The 20,332-nt window shown below is 40.3% G+C and overlaps 1 protein-coding gene across 3 annotated transcripts in view; it reads right to left on the bottom strand.

Moving 5' to 3' along the window:
* The window catches only part of tnrc18 (trinucleotide repeat containing 18), a 68,650-nt gene extending 54,251 nt beyond the window's left edge, over positions 1–14,399 (bottom strand). For 2 of the 3 annotated variants that reach the window (XM_077540325.1, XM_077540335.1), the window contains exons 1-2: positions 14,206–14,399; positions 12,387–12,752 (exon numbers count right to left, since the gene is read on the bottom strand). In XM_077540325.1, the coding sequence (XP_077396451.1) occupies positions 12,387–12,594 (208 nt within the window). In that variant the 5' untranslated portion in view covers positions 12,595–12,752; positions 14,206–14,399. Of the gene's footprint in view, positions 1–6,138; positions 6,304–12,386; positions 12,753–14,205 lie in introns of those variants that run through there. The other variant, XM_077540342.1, reaches the window with a different exon arrangement.
* Between the last annotated feature and the right edge of the window lie 5,933 nt (positions 14,400–20,332).

The raw sequence follows: 20,332 nt of genomic DNA, 5'->3' as shown, positions 1-20,332 counted from the left end.
TCAACGTGTGTGGTAAGTAACGCTCCTGGTAGACAAGATGCTCACACTAGAATAAGCAGCACAATACAAACTGAATTAATATCATTACGGATGTTCGATACCACTTTTTTTTCCAGACTGTTACCACCAGTATGAGTACTCAACTGTAGATAGTCACGGCCGATACCAAGTACTAATACCACTAGTACTTTTGATAATAATAATAAAAAAAAATAAAAATAATAAAAGACTCATTTTAAAGAAAGACCCATCAAAGACCCATCAAGCATTCCCACTTTAGCGGCTGGTGGTTGTCCTAAATATCTTGGGATAATGGATTCTAAACACTAAAGTTACCTCGGTACAGTTCAAACAGCAAATAAATACACTTACCAGCAGCGTGTAATGCTACTTCCTTGCTCAGTATTGACAATTCCGAACATCCTGGCATTTCTGACTCTTCCCCAATGCAACTCATTGCAAATGCTTCCTTCATACGGTGAAAACAAATGGCGGATTGTATTGCTTTTGCCTGTGACTATCATACAAACCACACAGATTGTGACAGCAGTCAAAAAACATCTCATCATATTTAAAAAATCTAAATAATCCTCACAAATCAAATTACAATGATCCAAAGTGTAATGCCTTTCATTGAGCGATTTGTTCACCAAATTGACTTGTGACGTCATCTCGGAATTGTCAATACGGTCCCGGCTAACACTGTCATTGCGCTCGGGCTCTGGGTGACAACAGACAGGACGCTGTGCGTGATGTAGCCTGATTAGCTGCCGCGAGGCAAAGTGTGAAGAAAGTTCAATTCTTTTAAATTTGACGAATATGCGGAATGAGCGGTCTTCAGCTACCGCGCCGTGGCCCACCATTGTCGTGAGCTGTTCATCAGGATAGGCTACTAATAGTAACGAGTAAAGAGTTAGATTTATCTTCTAACCTATTTTGATAGTAATATTTTTATTTCTGGCTTTCAAGTTACCACAGTGACTCCTTTCAATTTTATATATACTGCTGTCGGCTCCTTTTTGGCTATTATTGGAAGCTGGCTGTGTTACATTGTCCACTTTTTATCTGCACAGGACGCTGTGTGAAGCCGTTTGGTTTGGCTCCAGAAGATATTCCTACTACCTAAACAAACGGTATTGACTTCTCTTGACAAAAGTTGAATGAGCCTGTATTTGCATGTTAGTGCAAAACAACATGCCTGTCTGCTAGTTGCATCTGTGATTGGCTGAATGTGCCTTGCCAAACGTTAACATTACTTATGCTGAGTGATGAAAGCTATTCGGAAAGAGATGTTTAAATTAAATAAATAACACATGCTGTAGCAATTCTATTTGATGTAAATAAAATTTTCTGAATTTTTACTAGACCCCCCCCCCCCCCCCCCCCCCCAAAAAAAAATAAAAAAAATAAAAAATACACAAAGTCTAGGGGCGGCATTGCTCAGTGGTAGAGTCCCAACCGTGAGGTCGTGGGTTGGATCAAGTTACATAGTTAATTGTTTCATTTTATAAACTGCGACACCATTTTTTGTTGTAACATTGCAAAAGTAAATGAATAAATAAAATTACTTAAAGGAGCACGATTAAAGATTAGACTCAAATTTGAGTGTTAAAATAACCATATTTTTCACCCGCACGTTTTAAGAATTGTATTATGGACAGGGGCCACAACTGAGGCATAATGACCGTTGCCGCTATTTTTCTGTAAAAGGAAAAAATGTTGGAGCAGTCGGGCCGGAAACTTTAACTTTTGCTCGGAGCATGACGTCGTGCGCGTTCACGCTATTGTCCCCGTTAGCTCTCGCGATTGTTCACGCAACTTCACGGACAGGACAGCTAATTCAAGATGGACTTGAAGACGTATCAATTCCTTGTAGAGTCTCTACAGAAGACAAAGGAGAAGTAAAAAGGAGAAGAAAAAAACAAAAAAAAACTAAACTCTCGGGGCAGCTTTGCGGGAGGACGCGGATAAATATAGGAGTAGCGTTCATCAGGTGGAGAGATCTAAGACAAGACAATACAATACAATACAATAGGGTCTATTTATGATTAGCAGTGCAGAATAAAACTACCGCAGGATCATAAAACGACCGCACAGTCGCTATAATGTCTCCGCACTTGGGCATATTAGCAAAGTATTGCTATCCTCAATGTCATCGGATTCACGGGAATGCACTATTGACGTTTGGAAGGTTGTAATTAGGTTAGGTACATTATTAAGCCTATGAAAAGGGCGTTTTGCTCCATGTTGACGTTTGTTCAATTAACTTGGAGGTTTGCTCGTGCCCGAGAAGTCGCATCGCTGGGGTCCATTCCGCGTTTCGCCAGAGGGGTCGCAAATGTGCAAAAACTCTGAATCCTGCTTCCAGCCCCTTTAAATATTCAATCCATTTAAATCATTATTAATATTCCTCAGAAATTGCGTGCTTCAAAAAGTTAAAACATAAAATTTTAATATGTTTTAAAATGTTAAAATTTAAGATATAATCCACATTTTTCATAGAAACGTATGCAAAAATTAGTCAGTTGCTGGTAGAGGTGTGCAAAATTTCCGATTCTTAGATTATTCACGATTCGGCCGTGGAACAATCGAGAACGATTCACAAACGTCCAAATTCCGATTATATAAATATGCCAAGGGAAGCGAAACGAGCGAAAAGTACGCGGAACTGAAACGCAGTAGCGCGCGCGGTCTTCGGGACGCTTTTTGGGACGGACCGAGAGTACACATCCACAACTCACGCCTCGAGATTCAAAACAACAACAAGCATGGCTGAGCTGACCAACCCACCTCTTCGTGAGATCAGACCTGCTCCGAAAAGCCAAACAACTTGAGGCGGAAGTATCAGCTAGCTGGCTGCAGTGCGTCGGTTAGCGTTCTACAGGGCGCCGCGCAGTGATACGAACGAACGAACGAACAGAAAAGTAGTGGCTGGCGGTAATGGCGTCTGACTTTATTCAGAAAAGAGTATTGTGATGGAAATGTATCACGCTTTTGAAAACAAATAGTTTTTAGAAGAAAAACGCTTTATTTCCGAGACCCCAGCCAGCTTGCTGGACTATTTTCTTTTTTATTTTCTTCTCGTCCAACGTCGAACCAGAACGCGTGTCACCGAACGCTGTCAGAAAGAAGTCAGTGCTGATCGCACACACGGGAGGTGAGGATCAAATTGAGATTCATGTTAAAAAAGCCGAACGATCCCATTAATGTTTACACGTTCATGTTTACACAAGTTAAAAAGCAGAAAAGCACTTGAGTTTTTTTTTTTTTTTTGTACCTCTGAGAAACTTTAATGTTTACATGTTCATCTTTACACAACTTAAAAAGCAGGAAAGCACTTTTTTTTTTTTTAGGCATTTGTATTGAAGTAGTAGTTCACATTGTCTTTCATTTATACCTCAATGCACTTTTGAGTGGATAAAAATAATATATTTTTGCTCAATGCTATGTTTTATTCTGTTGAAGACTGAATATACTTAAAAGCTGTTGTTACAGAATGAGGACTTGAGTATTTTATTTACTGTTTTGAACTGTTAACTTGATACTGAAATAGTAGTTTATGTAGGCCTGAGAGGACTTTTGTACTATTTTTGTAACTAATGTACGAAACATTAAAAGCACAAAAATACATTGTTTTTTTTCTGCTGCCTGGGGGGGAAATCAATAATCGTTTTATAATCGAATCGTAGCCTCTGAATCGTAATCGCAATCGAATCGTGAGGTGCCCCAAGATTCCCACCTCTAGTTGCTGGACAGATAAATGTCTTCCACAAGTCAAAGAGCGCTAATGAGTCTTCTTCGCCTGAAGAATTCCGTCCATTTCCCCACCACTTTGATGAGGCCCTCCCCCAAGTGGCCCGCCAAGTAATTGCTCAATAAGTCATGAACAATGGAGCCATTATAATGGCTGTATATTAACTACAAATATTAAAATACTTGCGTAGGCGTATTGATAATCTACCGGGAGACAAATTATCACGATATTGATATGTCACACTAATTAATGGTATTTCCATTCATTTGAATATGTGTTCTGAGTTAAAAAGCATGGTTACAAAATGAATTATCCCTTAAAGTCTAGCATCTTTACATCTACAATGTAATCTTTATTTTATTTTGTCCAGTGATTCTCAACTACTGCACTGTGGCACATTATTGTGCCGTGAGAAATCCAATCCACTTTCAATTAAACGTTTCAAAAAAGGATTATTTATTAACTGCAAATAATACATCTTTGTTCATCTATCCATGCCGACTATGTATAGTAACAAACGGAGGCAGAACCATTAAATGTGATGGCAGAAGGTACAAAGTGAGGGTATTTCAGTAAACTTATATTTTCAGTGACATTTCTGTCTAGGGATGTGACAACAGATTTTTCCAGTGTGAAATGTGTGCTTTCGTTCAATAAAAAGGTAAGTAAACACTACCTTAATCAATATGCATTCAGTCTGCAAGAGTCCAGAGCAGTTAAGACTCCAGCCATTCAGCCACCAAGTCAGTAACCGCATTGTAATCTACCAAAAATTATTATTAACACCAGATAATATAATGAACCGCCGTGCTTCAGGCAGCATGTTTTGTAGTGATAGGAGTGACACACAAACTGAAGTGTCAAACAAGTGTGGAATCTGCTTGTACAGTTGACGTACAATAGAAACAGCGTGGAGTGCGAAGATGACAGCCAATTGTTGATTAAACAAAGGAAGGATCAGTGTGCCAAACTAACACTTTTCCCTCACTCTGACACTTTCACAACACTACACATTGGAACTGTAATTCTAGGGTCTTACTCCAAATATGTAACCTTTTGTACGGGGACATGCAGAGACTCACCAGGCAAGCATAAAGAAAAGCCACCACGCTGCATGTGACCTTTGTGTGTTTGAATTTAAGGGATTGTTCTGGCAGAGCCGACAAGTTAGCTAATGCACTGAGTATTTCAACATGCTACAGCATGCTCATTTGTGCATCGTCCCATGTGTGTGTGCGTGCACGCACACACACGGGTCTATCAGTCTCATGTTTGACAGCTGCGTGTACCACGTATGCTTGTGCGCCGTTTGTCTCCCTCTGACAGGTTTATTGTAGCAGGGCAGCGGTGCCTTGTGCCTTCCCTTAAAGAGCCTGTTTTCTTTCCTGAAAGATTCAATTTATCTGAGAGGGGACGTGTCCTCGTCTTCTTGCGCGCGCACACACACACACACACACACACACACACACACACACACACACAGAGAACTGTGCCTTGTTCACATATAAACACCCCCCCACACACACACACACACGCAAACACTCACTACATTAATATTAACGTAAACAGACGCTATCCAAGCACCGTGGAAGACAAATTGGTATTGGCTGAGACAACACGGTCCTGCCCGACAAGCTGCATGAATTATACTTGCACTCCAGCACCTCAGTGTGCATATGTACTGTATGCATGTGTGAGTCACAAAGAGAGAGCATTTGAAGGGCTACCACATTCATCTGACTGTACGTGAGTGTGTCATGGTCAGGAGAAATCTCTACGCAGCTAGTCCCAGGGGGAAACCCCTGGCCCGAGCAGCAATAAGCACAATCACATGCGCCTATTCCCACACATAAGACATCTCCTCTTCTCACACAAACATCTCAGATCTTATACCCTGGAAAAAAAATGTTTCCCAGTTCCCATCTTGGGGATATAAAGCCAATTAAGTCTTCTTCTTCAGTTTGTTCTCAAGCCCACACTTCAACACCTTCATTGGCTCCTCGTTCTGTCCAAAAATCATTTGGTCACTTGTGCATGCATGCGTTCATGCACAAGCTACTCCGAAACGTTGGGACTGACTTGACTTCAAAAACAGTCGTAATGGACAATTGTTTTACAACAAGGCAACTGACATCCAGTTTGCATCTGTATCTGGAATTTATACCCTCAATACTGATTACTCACAGGCGATGTCATGCACCATGTCTACAGCAGTTGTTTAGGGGGGGGGGGGGGGGGGGGGGGGGGACATCACACTTTTTGGGAAATGCAATGCAAGTGAACATTCAGGGTTGAAAAATGTTGCTAGAGCTGGGAAAGGGGGCATTTTTGTGAATTGCACAAGTAAACACTGTCTTGATTGTCAACATACTTTAGAAAATTACCTTCAAATGCCTCCAGCTTTTTAAGAGTAACAGTGAAGAGAGACTTTCTGGGCTTGTCTCATTCATCAGTGTAGTTATTTACATTTGTGTAGGTCCTACATCTGCTGCTCTCCATGCACAAGGACAGATGGCCTTAATCTGGTAACGAAAGGCTTCAGCAGACCTCTGGTAGACAGAGAAAAATGTATAGCCAGAAAAAAACGACTCAAATAACTTGGTGGGGGAAAGAAAGCTGATTGTTTACAGTTTAAAAGTTGTGCACAATTGAAAAGCTCACTATAATTGGTGTGTTTCTTTCTATACAATTAGTAATTTACTAAGCTGTGACATACACATCTGCCTGCAAGTATGCGGGCAGTGTTGAATCAAGAGCCTCTATTACACCAACATACAGTACCAGAAAATTTATCTATATGAAGAATAACAAAATGTATGTAATAGGGCTGGGCGATATGGCCAAAAAATAAAATCTCGATTTTTTGCAGTCATTCAGGACGATTACGATTTTAACCTGATAAATCCAACAAACGTTTACTTATAAAAGGTTTCATTTATTCAAAAATAATTCCTGTGCAAAATGTTCAGACACCAGTAACGTATACTGATTCTAGTTCAGTTTTAACGCAAAATTACATCACATAAAAGCATTTGGATGTAACAGAACATAAGAAAGAACAACAGCTTTTAATCATCCAGAAGACAAAATTCGATTTCACGATTTAGCAAATTTTCAACGATTAATTTTTTTAAAATGACGATGTATCGAATTAATTAGATTTATTGCCCAGCCCTAGTATGTAATAATTAGAGGTGTGCAAAATTTCCGATTCTTAGATTATTCACGATTCGGCCGTGCAACAATCGAGAACGATTCACAAATGTCCAAATTCCGATTATATAAATATGCCAAGGGAAGCGAAACGAGCGAAAAGTACGCGGAACTGAAACGCAGTAGCGCGCGCGGTCTTCGGGACGCTTTTTGGGACGGACCGAGAGTACACATCCACAACTCACGCCTCGAGATTCAAAACAACAACAAGCATGGCTGAGCTGACCAACCCACCTCTTCGTCCGATCAGACCTGCTCCGAAAAGGCAAACAACTTCAGGCGGAAGTATCAGCTAGCTGGCTGCAGTGCGTCGGTTAGCGTTCTACAGGGCGCCGCGCAGTGATACGAACGAACGAACAGAAAAGTAGTGGCTGGCGGTAATGGCGTCTGACTTTATTCAGAAAAGAGTATTGTGGTGGAAATGTATCACGCTTTTGAAAACAAATAGTTTTTAGAAGAAAAACGCTTTATTTCCGAGACCCCAGCCAGCTTGCTGGACTATTTTCCTCTCGTCCAACGCCGAAGTCAGCGCTGATCGCACACACGGGAGGTGAGGATCAAATTGAGATTCATGTTAAAAAAGCCGAACGATCCCATTAATGTTTACACGTTCATGTTTACACAAGTTAAAAAGCAGAAAAGCACTTGAGTTTTTTTTTTTTTTTTGTACCTCTGAGAAACTTTAATGTTTACATGTTCATCTTTACACAACTTAAAAAGCAGGAAAGCACTTTTTTTTTAAGGCATTTGTATTTAAGTAGTAGTTCACATTGTCTTTCATTTATACCTCTGTGCACTTTTGAGTGGATAAAAATAATATATTTTTGCTCAATGCTATGTTTTATTCTGTTGAAGACTGAATATACTTAAAAGCTGTTGTTACAGAATGAGGACTTGAGTATTTTATTTACTGTTTTGAACTGTTAACTTGATACTGAAATAGTAGTTTATTTAGGCCTGAGAGGACTTTTGTACTATTTTTGTAACTAATGTACGAAACATTAAAAGCGCCAAAATACATTGTTTTTTTTCTGCTGCCTGGGGGGAAATCAATAATCGTTTTATAATCGAATCGTCGCCTCTGAATCGTAATCGCAATCGAATCGTGAGGTGCCCCAAGATTCCCACCTCTAGTAATAATCCATTTGTGCCTTCTACACATAACCCAGTGAAGCAAGATATTACCACAACTGTGTGCATTTTCACAGCCACATATCAACCGACAAATCAGATAATTAGATGCAGGACGACATCAGCACCAGCATCAAGTATGTATAAAATACTTGTGGTACGATAACAATTGCTTTCAACATAGCAGACAGGGAGAGGGGACTGTCAGGTGTTAAACTTTACACATCGTTCTTGGCACTGCACTACAGAGGCGGAATCCCAACTCTGTTATAGCTCTGATACTACACCTCTGAATGACCTAGTCCCCCATTCCAAACAGCGGCATGGAAAAAAAAGATTGCAAAATGCCAGATTGTGCAGGTAGTGCAAAAGGATGTTAAGGCAGACCACTGTAAGAGTGTGCTAGTCCAATCTGCTACAAAAGTGAAGCCCCCAAATAATTAAAAACAAAAAACAAAAAATAAATAAATAAATAAAAAAAACTTCAATTGCATACAACAAAAACACCATCTTGGCTCATCTGATTACTCACTGGGTGCTCGAGTTCTTGTTTGTGGTAATTAAAAGTGGAACATTGCTACCATTTGCAATTACCAAATAACTGTCACGTTGTGGAGCCAGGGTTTTATTATTGCCAAACATGGGACTGGTATCTCAATCCTGTTTGGTTGATGTAATCTGTAGGGATTTGATATTGAAGAGAAGCCATAAAGCCAAACGACCTGTTTCATATGCTGGTGTGTGGGCTGGTGAGTGTGTGGAGGGGAAGAGTCAGCAAGTGAGAGGGTCAGTGTGTGGGCAGACACAAACACATCCACGTTTCATCAGGACAGTTTTTGGACCAGTGATTGGGTAAATTTCACTTCACAGCCCTCCCTGTGAATACACCTGGACTTTGTCCACACAATGCAAGTTGCTTCAACTCCTTTTCACAGCAAAAGATGGAAAAAATATCTATATCTTTTTATATAGAGTATATACCGTATGTGACTAGTTATTTTAGCTCATTCACTCCGAGCCACTTTCACAGAAGCAACCCCCTTCACTCCCAACTCTTTAACTGCATTTTGACTGATTTTGCAAGGCCAACAGAATATTGTGTTCGAATGCTATAAAAACATGGAACCTACCAAACGAAAGATTAGAGTGTCTCTTCTTTCATCAGGGGAAAAAAAAAAAAAAAAAAAAAAGGATATTTCTATCCGTTTCCATTTTGCAGTAATTTGCATCAGAATATAGCTAAATTTCATCATTATTCACAAATCTGTTTAAAACGGAGTAAAACTGTTTCTTTGCAACATGGCCCTGGTTGATCCCTTATACTATTTTGCCATCTGTCGGCTGTTCTTGTAATAACTACCATTGCTTCAACCGTTCTCTGCAGTTCAGAGGCTGCATCAAAGCCTTCTCCATGCTCTAGCATTCTAATAATAATAATAATAATAATAATAATAATAATAATAATAATAATAATAATAATAATAATAATAATAATAATAAATAAAACAAATACGTCTTTGGGACACTGGTAATACTTAAAATAGAACATATTGATATGTTTTTGGAAGCAAATGAGTGTGTGAATGTGCAGTGTAGGCTTCGACAACTCATGTTTGAATGAAACAAGCAAATACGTCAGGCTTAGTAAACATATGATTAAGATAAAGCAGTATTTAAATGTACGCCATTTAAAATGGACATTTAATATTTTGATCCTATTGGATTTTTCATGTTGGATTATGAAGTGATTTTCAGGAAAAATACAATAAGTGATTCAAGTTTATTTGGGGCTAATGTTAAATCGCGATTGTTAACTGTTTAGCATAGGCTAATTATGTTGGTGTTTGTGTAGTATGTGTATAGAAGATAAGGAACAATGAGAATATATATATATATATATATATATATATATATATACATAAATTTTGTTGGGGGGGGCGATTAATCGATGGAATAATCGATAAAACACTCGATTTTTAAAAAGATTGTTAGTGGTAGCACTAGTTTTTAGTTGTGCTGTTGTCCATCCTGTTCATATTAAATATATTACTCAGCTATTTAAAAGTGTGTGTCTTAATAAAAGGCTGTCCAGTTGTATAGTTGGTGGCTCGTCAACACTATTGATTACTTGCCTCAAAAAAAATCATGCTTATTAGGCTTTTTTTTTTTTTTTTTTTTTTTTTTTTAAACGTTAAGCTGTTTTTGAGCTTCAAACCAGCGCAAAAGATTCGGACCATTTCTTTCTCACTCCCAATACATGTTCTGAGGACTTTTGGGGAGGTTCTTCCCACTACAGAGAGCGTTGTGGCTGCATCGTCACATACTGCTGCTTGAAGTTGGCTGTGTTACTGTCAACATTAAAATAACAGTAATAAAAACACATGGTTTTGAGTCATTTTAAATGGCACAGTATTACAGCCATGCAAACCTAAATAATGAAAATAAATAAATTGAAAAAATATCCGCTACTCTATTCAGTGGGCCTGTAAATGATTTTTAACAAGTCATCCGAGAATCTGAAAAAAAACTGTCATGGTGCAACACACAGTCAATAAACTCTCCTAATGCGGAATGTATGACTGACATGGCTCACCATGTCAGCATGCACACGTGTACGTGTGTTTTAGGTGTAGGGAGTGACAAATGAATGCTCTTTAGACATAGAGGGTCTTGGTTCATTTTACCTCTAAAGCTGTATAACCCTGAAGCTGAAGAATTCTGGGCAAATCATGCCTCTAAAGCCGATGACATCTTTCCACTGTGCATGTTGACACACCTCGGTATGGCAGTTGAGGTCGACCTTTGGCTGTTATTATTTTAAGAGCGGAGCGATATCTGTCACCTTTGCATTACGCTACGGTTGAGTATTTTCTTTTTACATCTAAATATTAACAGTAGATGGTTTATTTTTAAACTTAGTTGTCGGTTAAGAAGACTGACACATTACAAAACTTGGCCCACAGACTTAAAGATTAGGATGTGAGAAATTTACTCTAGAACATGTTTTTCCCATTTCCATTATAACTGGATTTTATTCCAAATTCAAACAAATCAGAAGTCACTCGGTGTCGGGGAAAAAAAAAATGATTGTGTTCATCTTATGGGTTTAATCATACATTGTACCCCAAATGACATAAACTACACACAACCACATTCAACAATTAAGATCGAAGAATGCCGCTCATCTGAAACATTAGCATCTCTTGGGGTTTACCCTTTAACAGAAACCAGAGAAACTGTAATTGTATATCTGTCTGCAGCTACATGACTTCAGGGGGGACGTAACACGATGACAGTATTTGTCAGACTTTCCATCTCAAAAAAAAAAAAAAAAAAAAAAAAAAAAAAAAAAAAAAAAAAACACCCACAGCTGTAACCTTTCCTCCATACATGTATTTGGAACCTAGAGGCATCTGACGTTCCCCTCGTTGACCACAAGACTGTGCACACACATACAAAACTTCCATTACTAATAACAGGAGGAGACGTGACATGGCAGTGCAACTACAAGGTAAATCACTAGCTCAGAGGAAAATAACAAAGATTGCATTTGATCTACTGACTGGTCAGGCAACGCAAAAACACTCACTAATCAGCTAGAATAATACAAGGAGGAGAGGTTGTTTAATGGTTTACATTCAGCAAAGTCCCTTTATTCCAACATCCGCATAATAACATTCAGCTCGCTCTTTGAATATAGATTTATCAAAACACAACAAGAGAAATTGAAAGGGGAGCAGCAGCTACCGGCAAAACGTTCCCAGAGAAGAGTGCACCCGAGCCTGCATTGTCACTATAATAAACACCGCAATCCAGTCCAGCCAGCATTAAGTATCACATTGCTGCAACGTCACACGTCGAGCAGTACAATTCTGACAACACGCATAAGCATAGCAACATTTGGAACACGAATGGCGGTTTAATGGTCCACATGCAATCCAAGAGCACTGCACTCTAGCCTGCCCACTGCTGTGCTCCTGTTTGGGCCAAGTACTTTTCCACTCATGTGTTGCCCATCGAAAGCGTGGGAATCCTTCACACATGCCTTCCTTTCCTATCTCAAACTTGCCCAGGGTTCTTTTTTATTGTTATTATCATTTTTACAGTCACTGCCTCCATAAAACAAGACGACATCTGGTCTAATTTCCCACATTATAACATCATCCAGTAATGAACATGCATGCCAAGTGACACAAACAGTCCGCCTTTAAAGTTAATAGTTAATCCTTAGGAGTGTATTTTATGGCAGTTGTGGTAGCATTAAAGTAGAGCAAAAATGTATACTCACTGTGGTGTCCGTGCAGGTTAATGGCCGATGGTAAGAATTTTCCAGAGTGGAGAGGTGGCGGGTGAGTCGCGGCCAAGTGGCCGGGGGGAGGAGGGATCCTCCCGGCTGCTCCTGAAGCCCCGAGTCGGTGTGGCTCCACGGAGAGCCCCGCCAACAACGGTGGAGGGACGTGGACGGATCGGGGAGCTCCAAAATCTCGGCCATCCATTATCCACAGCAGGGAAAGTTAGGATAACAAATTGTCCTTTCGGATTGGTGAACTATTCCGAAGAAAAACGCCAGTTTGGGCTATAATAATAATAAAAACAAAAATAATGTCTTTAGTGGTCCGGGAGATTCGGACGCATTTTCAGCCATTCTGCTGACCTGGGAAACAAAACAAAACAATCACTTTATTTACAATACCGGAAAATCCAACATTTTAATATATTAATTTATGTGCATTTTTCATCGTTTCGGCGACCATGCAAGCGGCGCATATATGCTATGACGCAGTTCGGAGAAAAACACTTAGATCCGACTGTTGGTTTGCTATCACTATTATACCGCGTATTACTCAAAGTAGAGAATTTAATCGCGATTGTATCTAACTAAATCGACAGCTTTGTGGTTCAATGATTCAGCGAAAAAGAGGCGTTCCGCCCCCCGATGCGCAGCGAGCATTTAGCCGCTGAAGGGCTTCGCTTCCCGGGGAAACACAACCAGCACGCACCGGGCAGTGGCTCCGCGCCGCCATGAACATACACGGCGATTTTTGCATGGTAACTCATACGTTCATATTTTAATGCATTTCATATCGGTCAACTTCACTTTTAAACCCAATTTAATACTCTAGGTTGTAGTCACTGCGCAAAGCAAATACAGCGTGATTATTAAGCACATCCCTAACGTATGAAAAATAAAAGTTGTTAATAGACAGCAGTCAGTCAGAGGCGGCGGTGGCGTTTTTTGTTTTTTTTTGTTTGTTTTTTTTTGTTTGTTTTTTTTGCACACAATTTTAGTCCAGGGCTACTCTAAAATCACATTTACGATCAACGGCGTGGTTGATGTATACTGAATATTGTTTGAGTCCGTGTTTTTAAAGGAGTTTGACCTACTTTGTAATCGAGCTTTCTGCGAGGGAGCACTGAGTCTCAAGATAAATGTAAAATAAATGGTTGTGGTGAAAGTGAAAGACTGCACACATCGTGCTGCCCTTGAGACTATTCAAAATGCACAAGTTAAGTTTAAAAATGGGGTAGCGACTAATCGCGACTTTACGAGTTATTTAAAATTATGAATGGGATCGTACAAGAAAACTGAATAACGCAAAGTCACGCCGAAACATAAACGTGATTCAACACGGTGTAATGTTTAGAAGGCGAAAGTGGACTTAACCTTCAAAAGCTGCAAGCAAACACTACAGGAATGACTCGTGATCTGCAGGCGGGCAGTATCTATTCCTTCACACACTGCTCACTCGGCAACAGTTTTGTATTTTTCCACGCAACATCGCAAGCACACCTTTAACTCCCCAAGCCATATTAATGAACCCGGAGTATACGGAGTTATGGGAGCATTTGGGCTCTGTGATATGTGTGTTTCAAGTGGCGGAGAAACACGACATAAGAGCCACGTTTCAAAGTTTGCAGCCATTCCGTTAACGACTAAACTTTCTCGGGTTGGGGGGGTTAAGAAGTCATGTTTTCACTCCGTAAATAGACCCAAGAGCCTCCGCGCCCTACCCAAAACAATGTAGCTTGTGAGAAATAGCGAGAAATCAACATTTCTTCTGGAAGGCGTCCGAGGAAAAGTACGAAAACAAAGTCAAGGCGCTTACTTGGAAAAGGGAGGGGTGTTAAGGAAGCGAGGACACGATTTCAAAATGCCAATGAGTCTCGCAAAATGTGTCCAAGTTGCTTGGAGAACTGCTGTAGTCCATTCCAGACTCACTCGAAGGTGAAATGGGGGGTAAGAGGGAGGAAGAGAGAACCCCCGTCTCGTCCGTTTACTCATCAGCAATGAAACATAGCATTGTTTTACAAGCCCCGCCCTCCTCCGTAGTACAGCCTACTTAAAGGTCCCCGCCCATTGGTTGACAAAAACTCCTCTGTGATTGGCTGAGTCACACGTCCATCAAATTCCAAACACTGATCCCTATAAAAACCATTAATGGAGCGAGAGAGGCAGGGCCGTTTCAAGGTCCCCTCTCGCTTCACTCTTCCACTCCTCTGGACTACGCGATCAAAATTGAGGGGTGCTGGGATGGTTGTTCTTGGTTATGGGGTTGCAAGACGACCCCCACGCTCAGCATTTACACACTGATTAGAATAGACGCGCAAAGCACATGGGGAAACGGTGAAAACGCTGCAGTGTTTTTCACTACGACGCAGATGGATGGATGGATGGATGGATGGATGGATGGATGGATAGATAGATAGATAGATGGATAGATAGATAGATAGATAGATAGATAGATAGATAGATAGATAGATAGATAGATAGATAGATAGATAGATAGATAGATAGATAGATAGATAGATGGATGGATGGATGGATGGATGGATGGATGGATGGATGGATGGATGGATGGATGGATGGATGGATGGATGGATGGATGGATGGATGGATGGATGGATAGATAGATAGATAGATAGATAGATAGATAGATAGATAGATAGATAGATAGATAGATAGATAGATAGATAGATAGATAGATAGATAGATAGATAGATAGATAGATACACCATGACTGCTTTACAGGAACCTTCGAGATGCAAATGTCCCATAAAAGCCCTAGAGAAGGTGGTGCAGCTCTTGTATGCCTCCTTTGGGCATTCAGTGAGTACTCAAATTTGCATCAGAAGAGGAGGAAAATGTCGTTGTTTTATTTTACTTATGCAAAAACTCTGCTGGAAGCTACAAGCGAACCCCGAAACTTCCCACTGCGCTCCCCATCCTCTCCTCCTTCCCACAGCCTCTGAAGCTGCGCGACTGGGTGTTATGCAGTTCCAACAAATGTTGATTAAAAAATCCGACACGGTTTCAAGCTGCCCATGTCACTCCCCCCTTTCCCGAGTCCTCCAACCCCTCCTCTCTTGACAGTGTCGGTTTCAAGGCAATCCTCCGGCAGCGTAAACCAGGAGGCTACGATTCGGTGAAGAGAGAAACGTCCTTGTTCGTCATTAAACGGAGGGATAAACAACCCAAATTACATACACGCGCTTCGATGAGATCATCCCTAGTCACAAAAAGGACAACATATTCCGGATAAGGTAGACCTTTAGGTTGATCAATCATCCGGAGCCCTCATGGCGACTCTCACCCGCGACAGGACTCGAGAAGGGAGTGCCCAGACTGGGATCAGATGTGTCCGATGTCCCGCGCCGAGCCCTCCGAGGGGACCGAGGCACCCTTTGTTCTCCTCCCTCCAACTGAGAATCCAGACAATGGGTGCAGATTAGGCTCCCATTGTTGCTCTCTTCACCCCACAAACATTTGGCAGGTTTCATCTTCTCCTTGTTTTTCTTGTCAAATTTTGCGGCGATGGTGGGGGTCTTATCTCCACTTTGGAGGTGGGTGGTTGATGGAAATCATTCATGCAGAACAGTCAGGAATATTTTATACTTGATGAATAATATTTACAGCGCAAGTTTGAAAGCATATGTTATTGTATTGTTAGTCGTTTCACCCATCATTCTTGATCTGTTAAAAAAAAAAAAAAAAGCACATATTAATCAAGAGTGATAGGCTAGCCACAAATACTGCAGTTTGCACACCTGTTTTTTTTTTTTTTTTTTTTTTTTTTTATGGCGGTAAGTACACTTGTCACCTTAAGCCACATTTTCAGAATTATTGGTGGGGAGTGGTCAATACATAGGTAAATGATTAGTGTTGCTGACAAGAATATCTGATTACGCATGTGGCTGCATAAACCCACAAGGGACAGAGCACAGAGACAGCATTGATTAATTCTGTTGGGGCTTCACTGCTCTCTGGAAAGGACTTGTAAATAAATAAATAGAGGAAGATGTGTCCCCTGCACAAGCACCCACCCCTCAGTTCATAATAAAGCTCGAAGAGACACACTTCTTTTCCTCAACCACGGGAGCAGCAATAAATAACCCATCTTTTAGGTGACCCCACCCATTCTGCTCACAGTGAGAGCTTGCATGCCCACGGGGCTAAATCCTTCACCATCTCATGCTCCAGTCCGTCCTGTTATTGTTATTGGGGCGAGTACCACTGCATTGCAGCACGGCTAATCTGAGGACGGTTTAATTGTAGTGGTTTCGGATGGGCTGAAAGATACATAAACAAACACACAAATGCGTGACACAGAAGCCTCTGCCGTGAGTGACGCCAACTCCCATATGAAGCAATTCAACATACATATACTGGTCTCATGGGATACCTGTCAATCACCAGATGGTGGCTTGCAGGCTTTTACTGGAGGTGGGTGTGGTGGTAGTGGCGTGTGTGTGTTTTGGGGGTGGTGGTGCATGCAATCACACATACACCCACTTAGTCATGTTACAAAAATGCATAAAAACAGTCATATAGGTATCAACTGTATAACATTTACAGTTGCATGCAAGGAACATTAGCAAGATTGCAGTGCACAGTGAATATTTTCGAGTCACATGTGTTCCTGTGCACAACGCGTGTGGTCAGAGCTCTGAGAACACACAGGGGTTTCCTCACAAACCGACAATTGGCAAACCACAAGGATGCACGAAAACGCAGCACACATCATGCCGTTGTGCAGTTAAAAAGTACCTGCAAGCTTCCCCAATCTGATACTATTTCCATTTCTCTTTTCTCTCATTTGTTGAGAATTTCCCATTAGCTTTGCGCTTGTATTTGTTTCTTCTATTTGCACAATCCTCATTGCTTCGCTAATTATCTTCAATGTGCTGCCTCGATTACTGTCTTATTGTTGTTGCCAGGCAACAGATGGATATTACAGTTTCCAGCTCACTGCTTTTAGCTTTGAAAGCTGCAATAATCAAGACACTCAATGGGGAAACATCAGTACTAAATAACTAAGGCCCATAAGCAATCTATTTATTCGAATTTAACATTCTCTAGTGCTGTTGGCTCCCATGCAGTGGTGACTGGTGAGACTGTGCTTGCTGAATTTGTAGACTCTTTTGGTCTCTTTAACTTAACATGGCCTGGCAGGTCACTCTATCAAACAAAACTAGTGCGACCACTTTGCTTTACATGAGCATTTATGATTATGGCCAATTAATTCAAAGTCTTCAATGAAACTAACGTGCATGCGTTTGAATGTGGTAGGAAGCAAGTACTGGGAGAACATGCAAACTCCACAAATGCGACTCAAACTCTGAACCTCAGGACTGTGAGGCACACATACTGTCCTTCTAACCATAACTGTTTATGATACTTGATGTTTAGAGCATTGGTTTTCAAATGGTGGTATGTGAAGGCACTCCAAGTGCTAAGCCTTCATGAGATTTTAATATAAGTTCATAAAATGAATTTTCTATTCAGTAGGCTATTCAATTTCAGTGTTCTAAAAACCCATCATTTCCCCATACCAGAATGGTTTCACCCAACTTGTCATATGCCACCTAGACTAATCTGTCAATCGCTTGAAAAATTATTTAAAATTTAGTTAATTGTTTCTTTTTGAGAACAGAGCTTTACTATGATCTCAAAAGAGGACACTTTATGTTAATAATTTGGATGTGCACAAATAGATAGTCTCTTTTCATTTCCGAATAGTTCAAGAGACCACATACCGAAAAAAATACAAATAGAGTTCCAAAGTTTAATAAATCAGACAAGGCACTCGGCTATAATTTTTTATTTTATTTATTGCTTTTCTTTAATCATAAATGTGTTGCGCTGGTCAGGGGGTACTTGGCTGAAAAAAAAAAAAAAGAGGACTTTAGAGGACCTCACAACATTTTTATTGCAAACAGGCTACCTAATTTTTATGCCCAAACATGTTTCAGATACAAAAAAAAAAAAAAAAAAAAAAAAAAAGGTCACTATGGAACAGAAATTTGCCTTCATTGGTTAGAATCTACTTTAGTAGTTTCACCATGTACACATTTAGGAAAGTATCATACTCATTTGTTAAACCCGCATTCTATTGACTTTTGCAGGACATATAGGCTACAGTATATTCATTAGCTATATTTAGTCATATATTCTTCTCTAGCCCAGGTCAGCAATAGTTTGTGATCATGCATCAATTTGCCCCTCATGGGTGCGAAACAGGGCCTTGCTGAAAGAAACAATTTCACATCTGCTACTGTCAAGTCAATCGACCTAATGATATGTTTAAAAAACATGAGTTTAGGAGGAGCATTTCCACATTCAGTAGACTTCTGAACACTCGAAGATCAAATGAAACGGGGCAGCAGCAGTGTGATTCATAATTTTCAGCAGGCCTTCTGCCGCCAAACACGATTTGTGCGGTGCTTTGGCTTCATCTGCTGGGAAAAGTGAGTACTGCATGTTTGAGTAAAATCGATGACCACATAAAATCTTCATTGCATCATTTTCTTTCTTTAATCTTCTCAAATAAGTGCGTGTATGCACTTGTATGCAGCATAGAAACATTTCACTACACGCAGCATAGCAAGCACTGTTGCCCTGCTCGTGTTTTGCTGGCAGGGCAGTAAAAGGATATCAGCGATGGGAAGCCATCTCAGCAGAATCATAGGGTGGTGCGGGCTGCAGTGGAATAGAATACATGTTCAATACTGAAGCACACAATATTTGTGAACGCAGCTGAGCTGTTTGGATGCATCCTGCCCGAAAAGATGCTGGTATGAGCATATAAAAGTAGCAAACAGCACACCAACCTTTTATGTATGCATCTGCTGTCTAGATCGTATATCACGTACATTTGTTTCTTAAAAAGCCATTGAGATGGTTGTTCAACATCAGTTCCACTTAATGCCGCAGTAGCCTATAACAGCGACACGCCCTGAATAAAAGGCTTGGTGTGATTATAATTACTGTATATTTTAAAGCCTTAAGCATATACACAGTACACACATGCTTTTGATCTTTAATGCACGTATTGACAGAATAGTCAATCCATGCGAGAATTGTTGCTCTAGCTCTTAGCTCTATCTGCTGGTCAAAAATTGTTACTGCGCATTGCTTTTACATCAAGCGAATATATGCCAGTTTAAAATCGGGCTGGAAGCTGGAACTATATAACTAACAATTTGGCTAGAGCAGTTAAGGAAAGATCCTAGGTTGATATAAATTGTGAAGTTCGATTCATTTTATTTCACTGGTGGTACAATATAGCTTTTAAATATGGATAATACATGTAAGGGATCCAGTGCAAGTTCTTAAATCAAATCTACATAGCCAACTGGCAGTCAGGTGGGACAAAATGGAAACATAAGGGGAAGCTTAACTGTTAACATACAAGTCAGCCATTATGAGAGCTGTAGAAAGAGTTGAAGTATGCTAAAAGGATTATTATTTTTTTAAAGCACCATTTGACTGTTACTTAAAAGCAAAAAGGGAGGCAAGTCCAAGTCACAGCATTTAAAACATTTCAGTATGCATTACAGTAAAATAAAAACCAAGCCGTTTCTGGTCTGAACACATGTGCACTTTATTGGGATAGTCAGTGTACTTTTCTGGCACCCCACATTACCCCATCACCTCTGGACCCCTTGCCCCACCACCCTGGGGATGAAAATGCCAACAGGGGGAAGAACAGGTCACAACTGGGTTTTGCATAACAAAACAAAAATAAACAGGACCAAGTTATTTTTTTTTTTAAGGCTGAAAGTACAAAAAACCCAGACATAATTTACATACAAGCGATACTACCACCATGTTAAGTATGCACCAACCACTGGGCAGCCTTCACAGAGGCGAATACCTGTCTGAACAACGCAGTTACCATTTGGAATCATGTGTCTTATGCAGTTAGACATTTGGAATGACTCAAAGAAAACATG

The sequence above is a fragment of the Festucalex cinctus genome, chromosome 1 (genome assembly GCF_051991245.1).
Source record: "Festucalex cinctus isolate MCC-2025b chromosome 1, RoL_Fcin_1.0, whole genome shotgun sequence".
Taxonomy (NCBI): domain Eukaryota; kingdom Metazoa; phylum Chordata; class Actinopteri; order Syngnathiformes; family Syngnathidae; genus Festucalex; species Festucalex cinctus.
The sequence above is the reverse complement of the archived record's forward strand: the minus strand, read 5'-3'. Positions and strand labels throughout refer to the sequence as shown.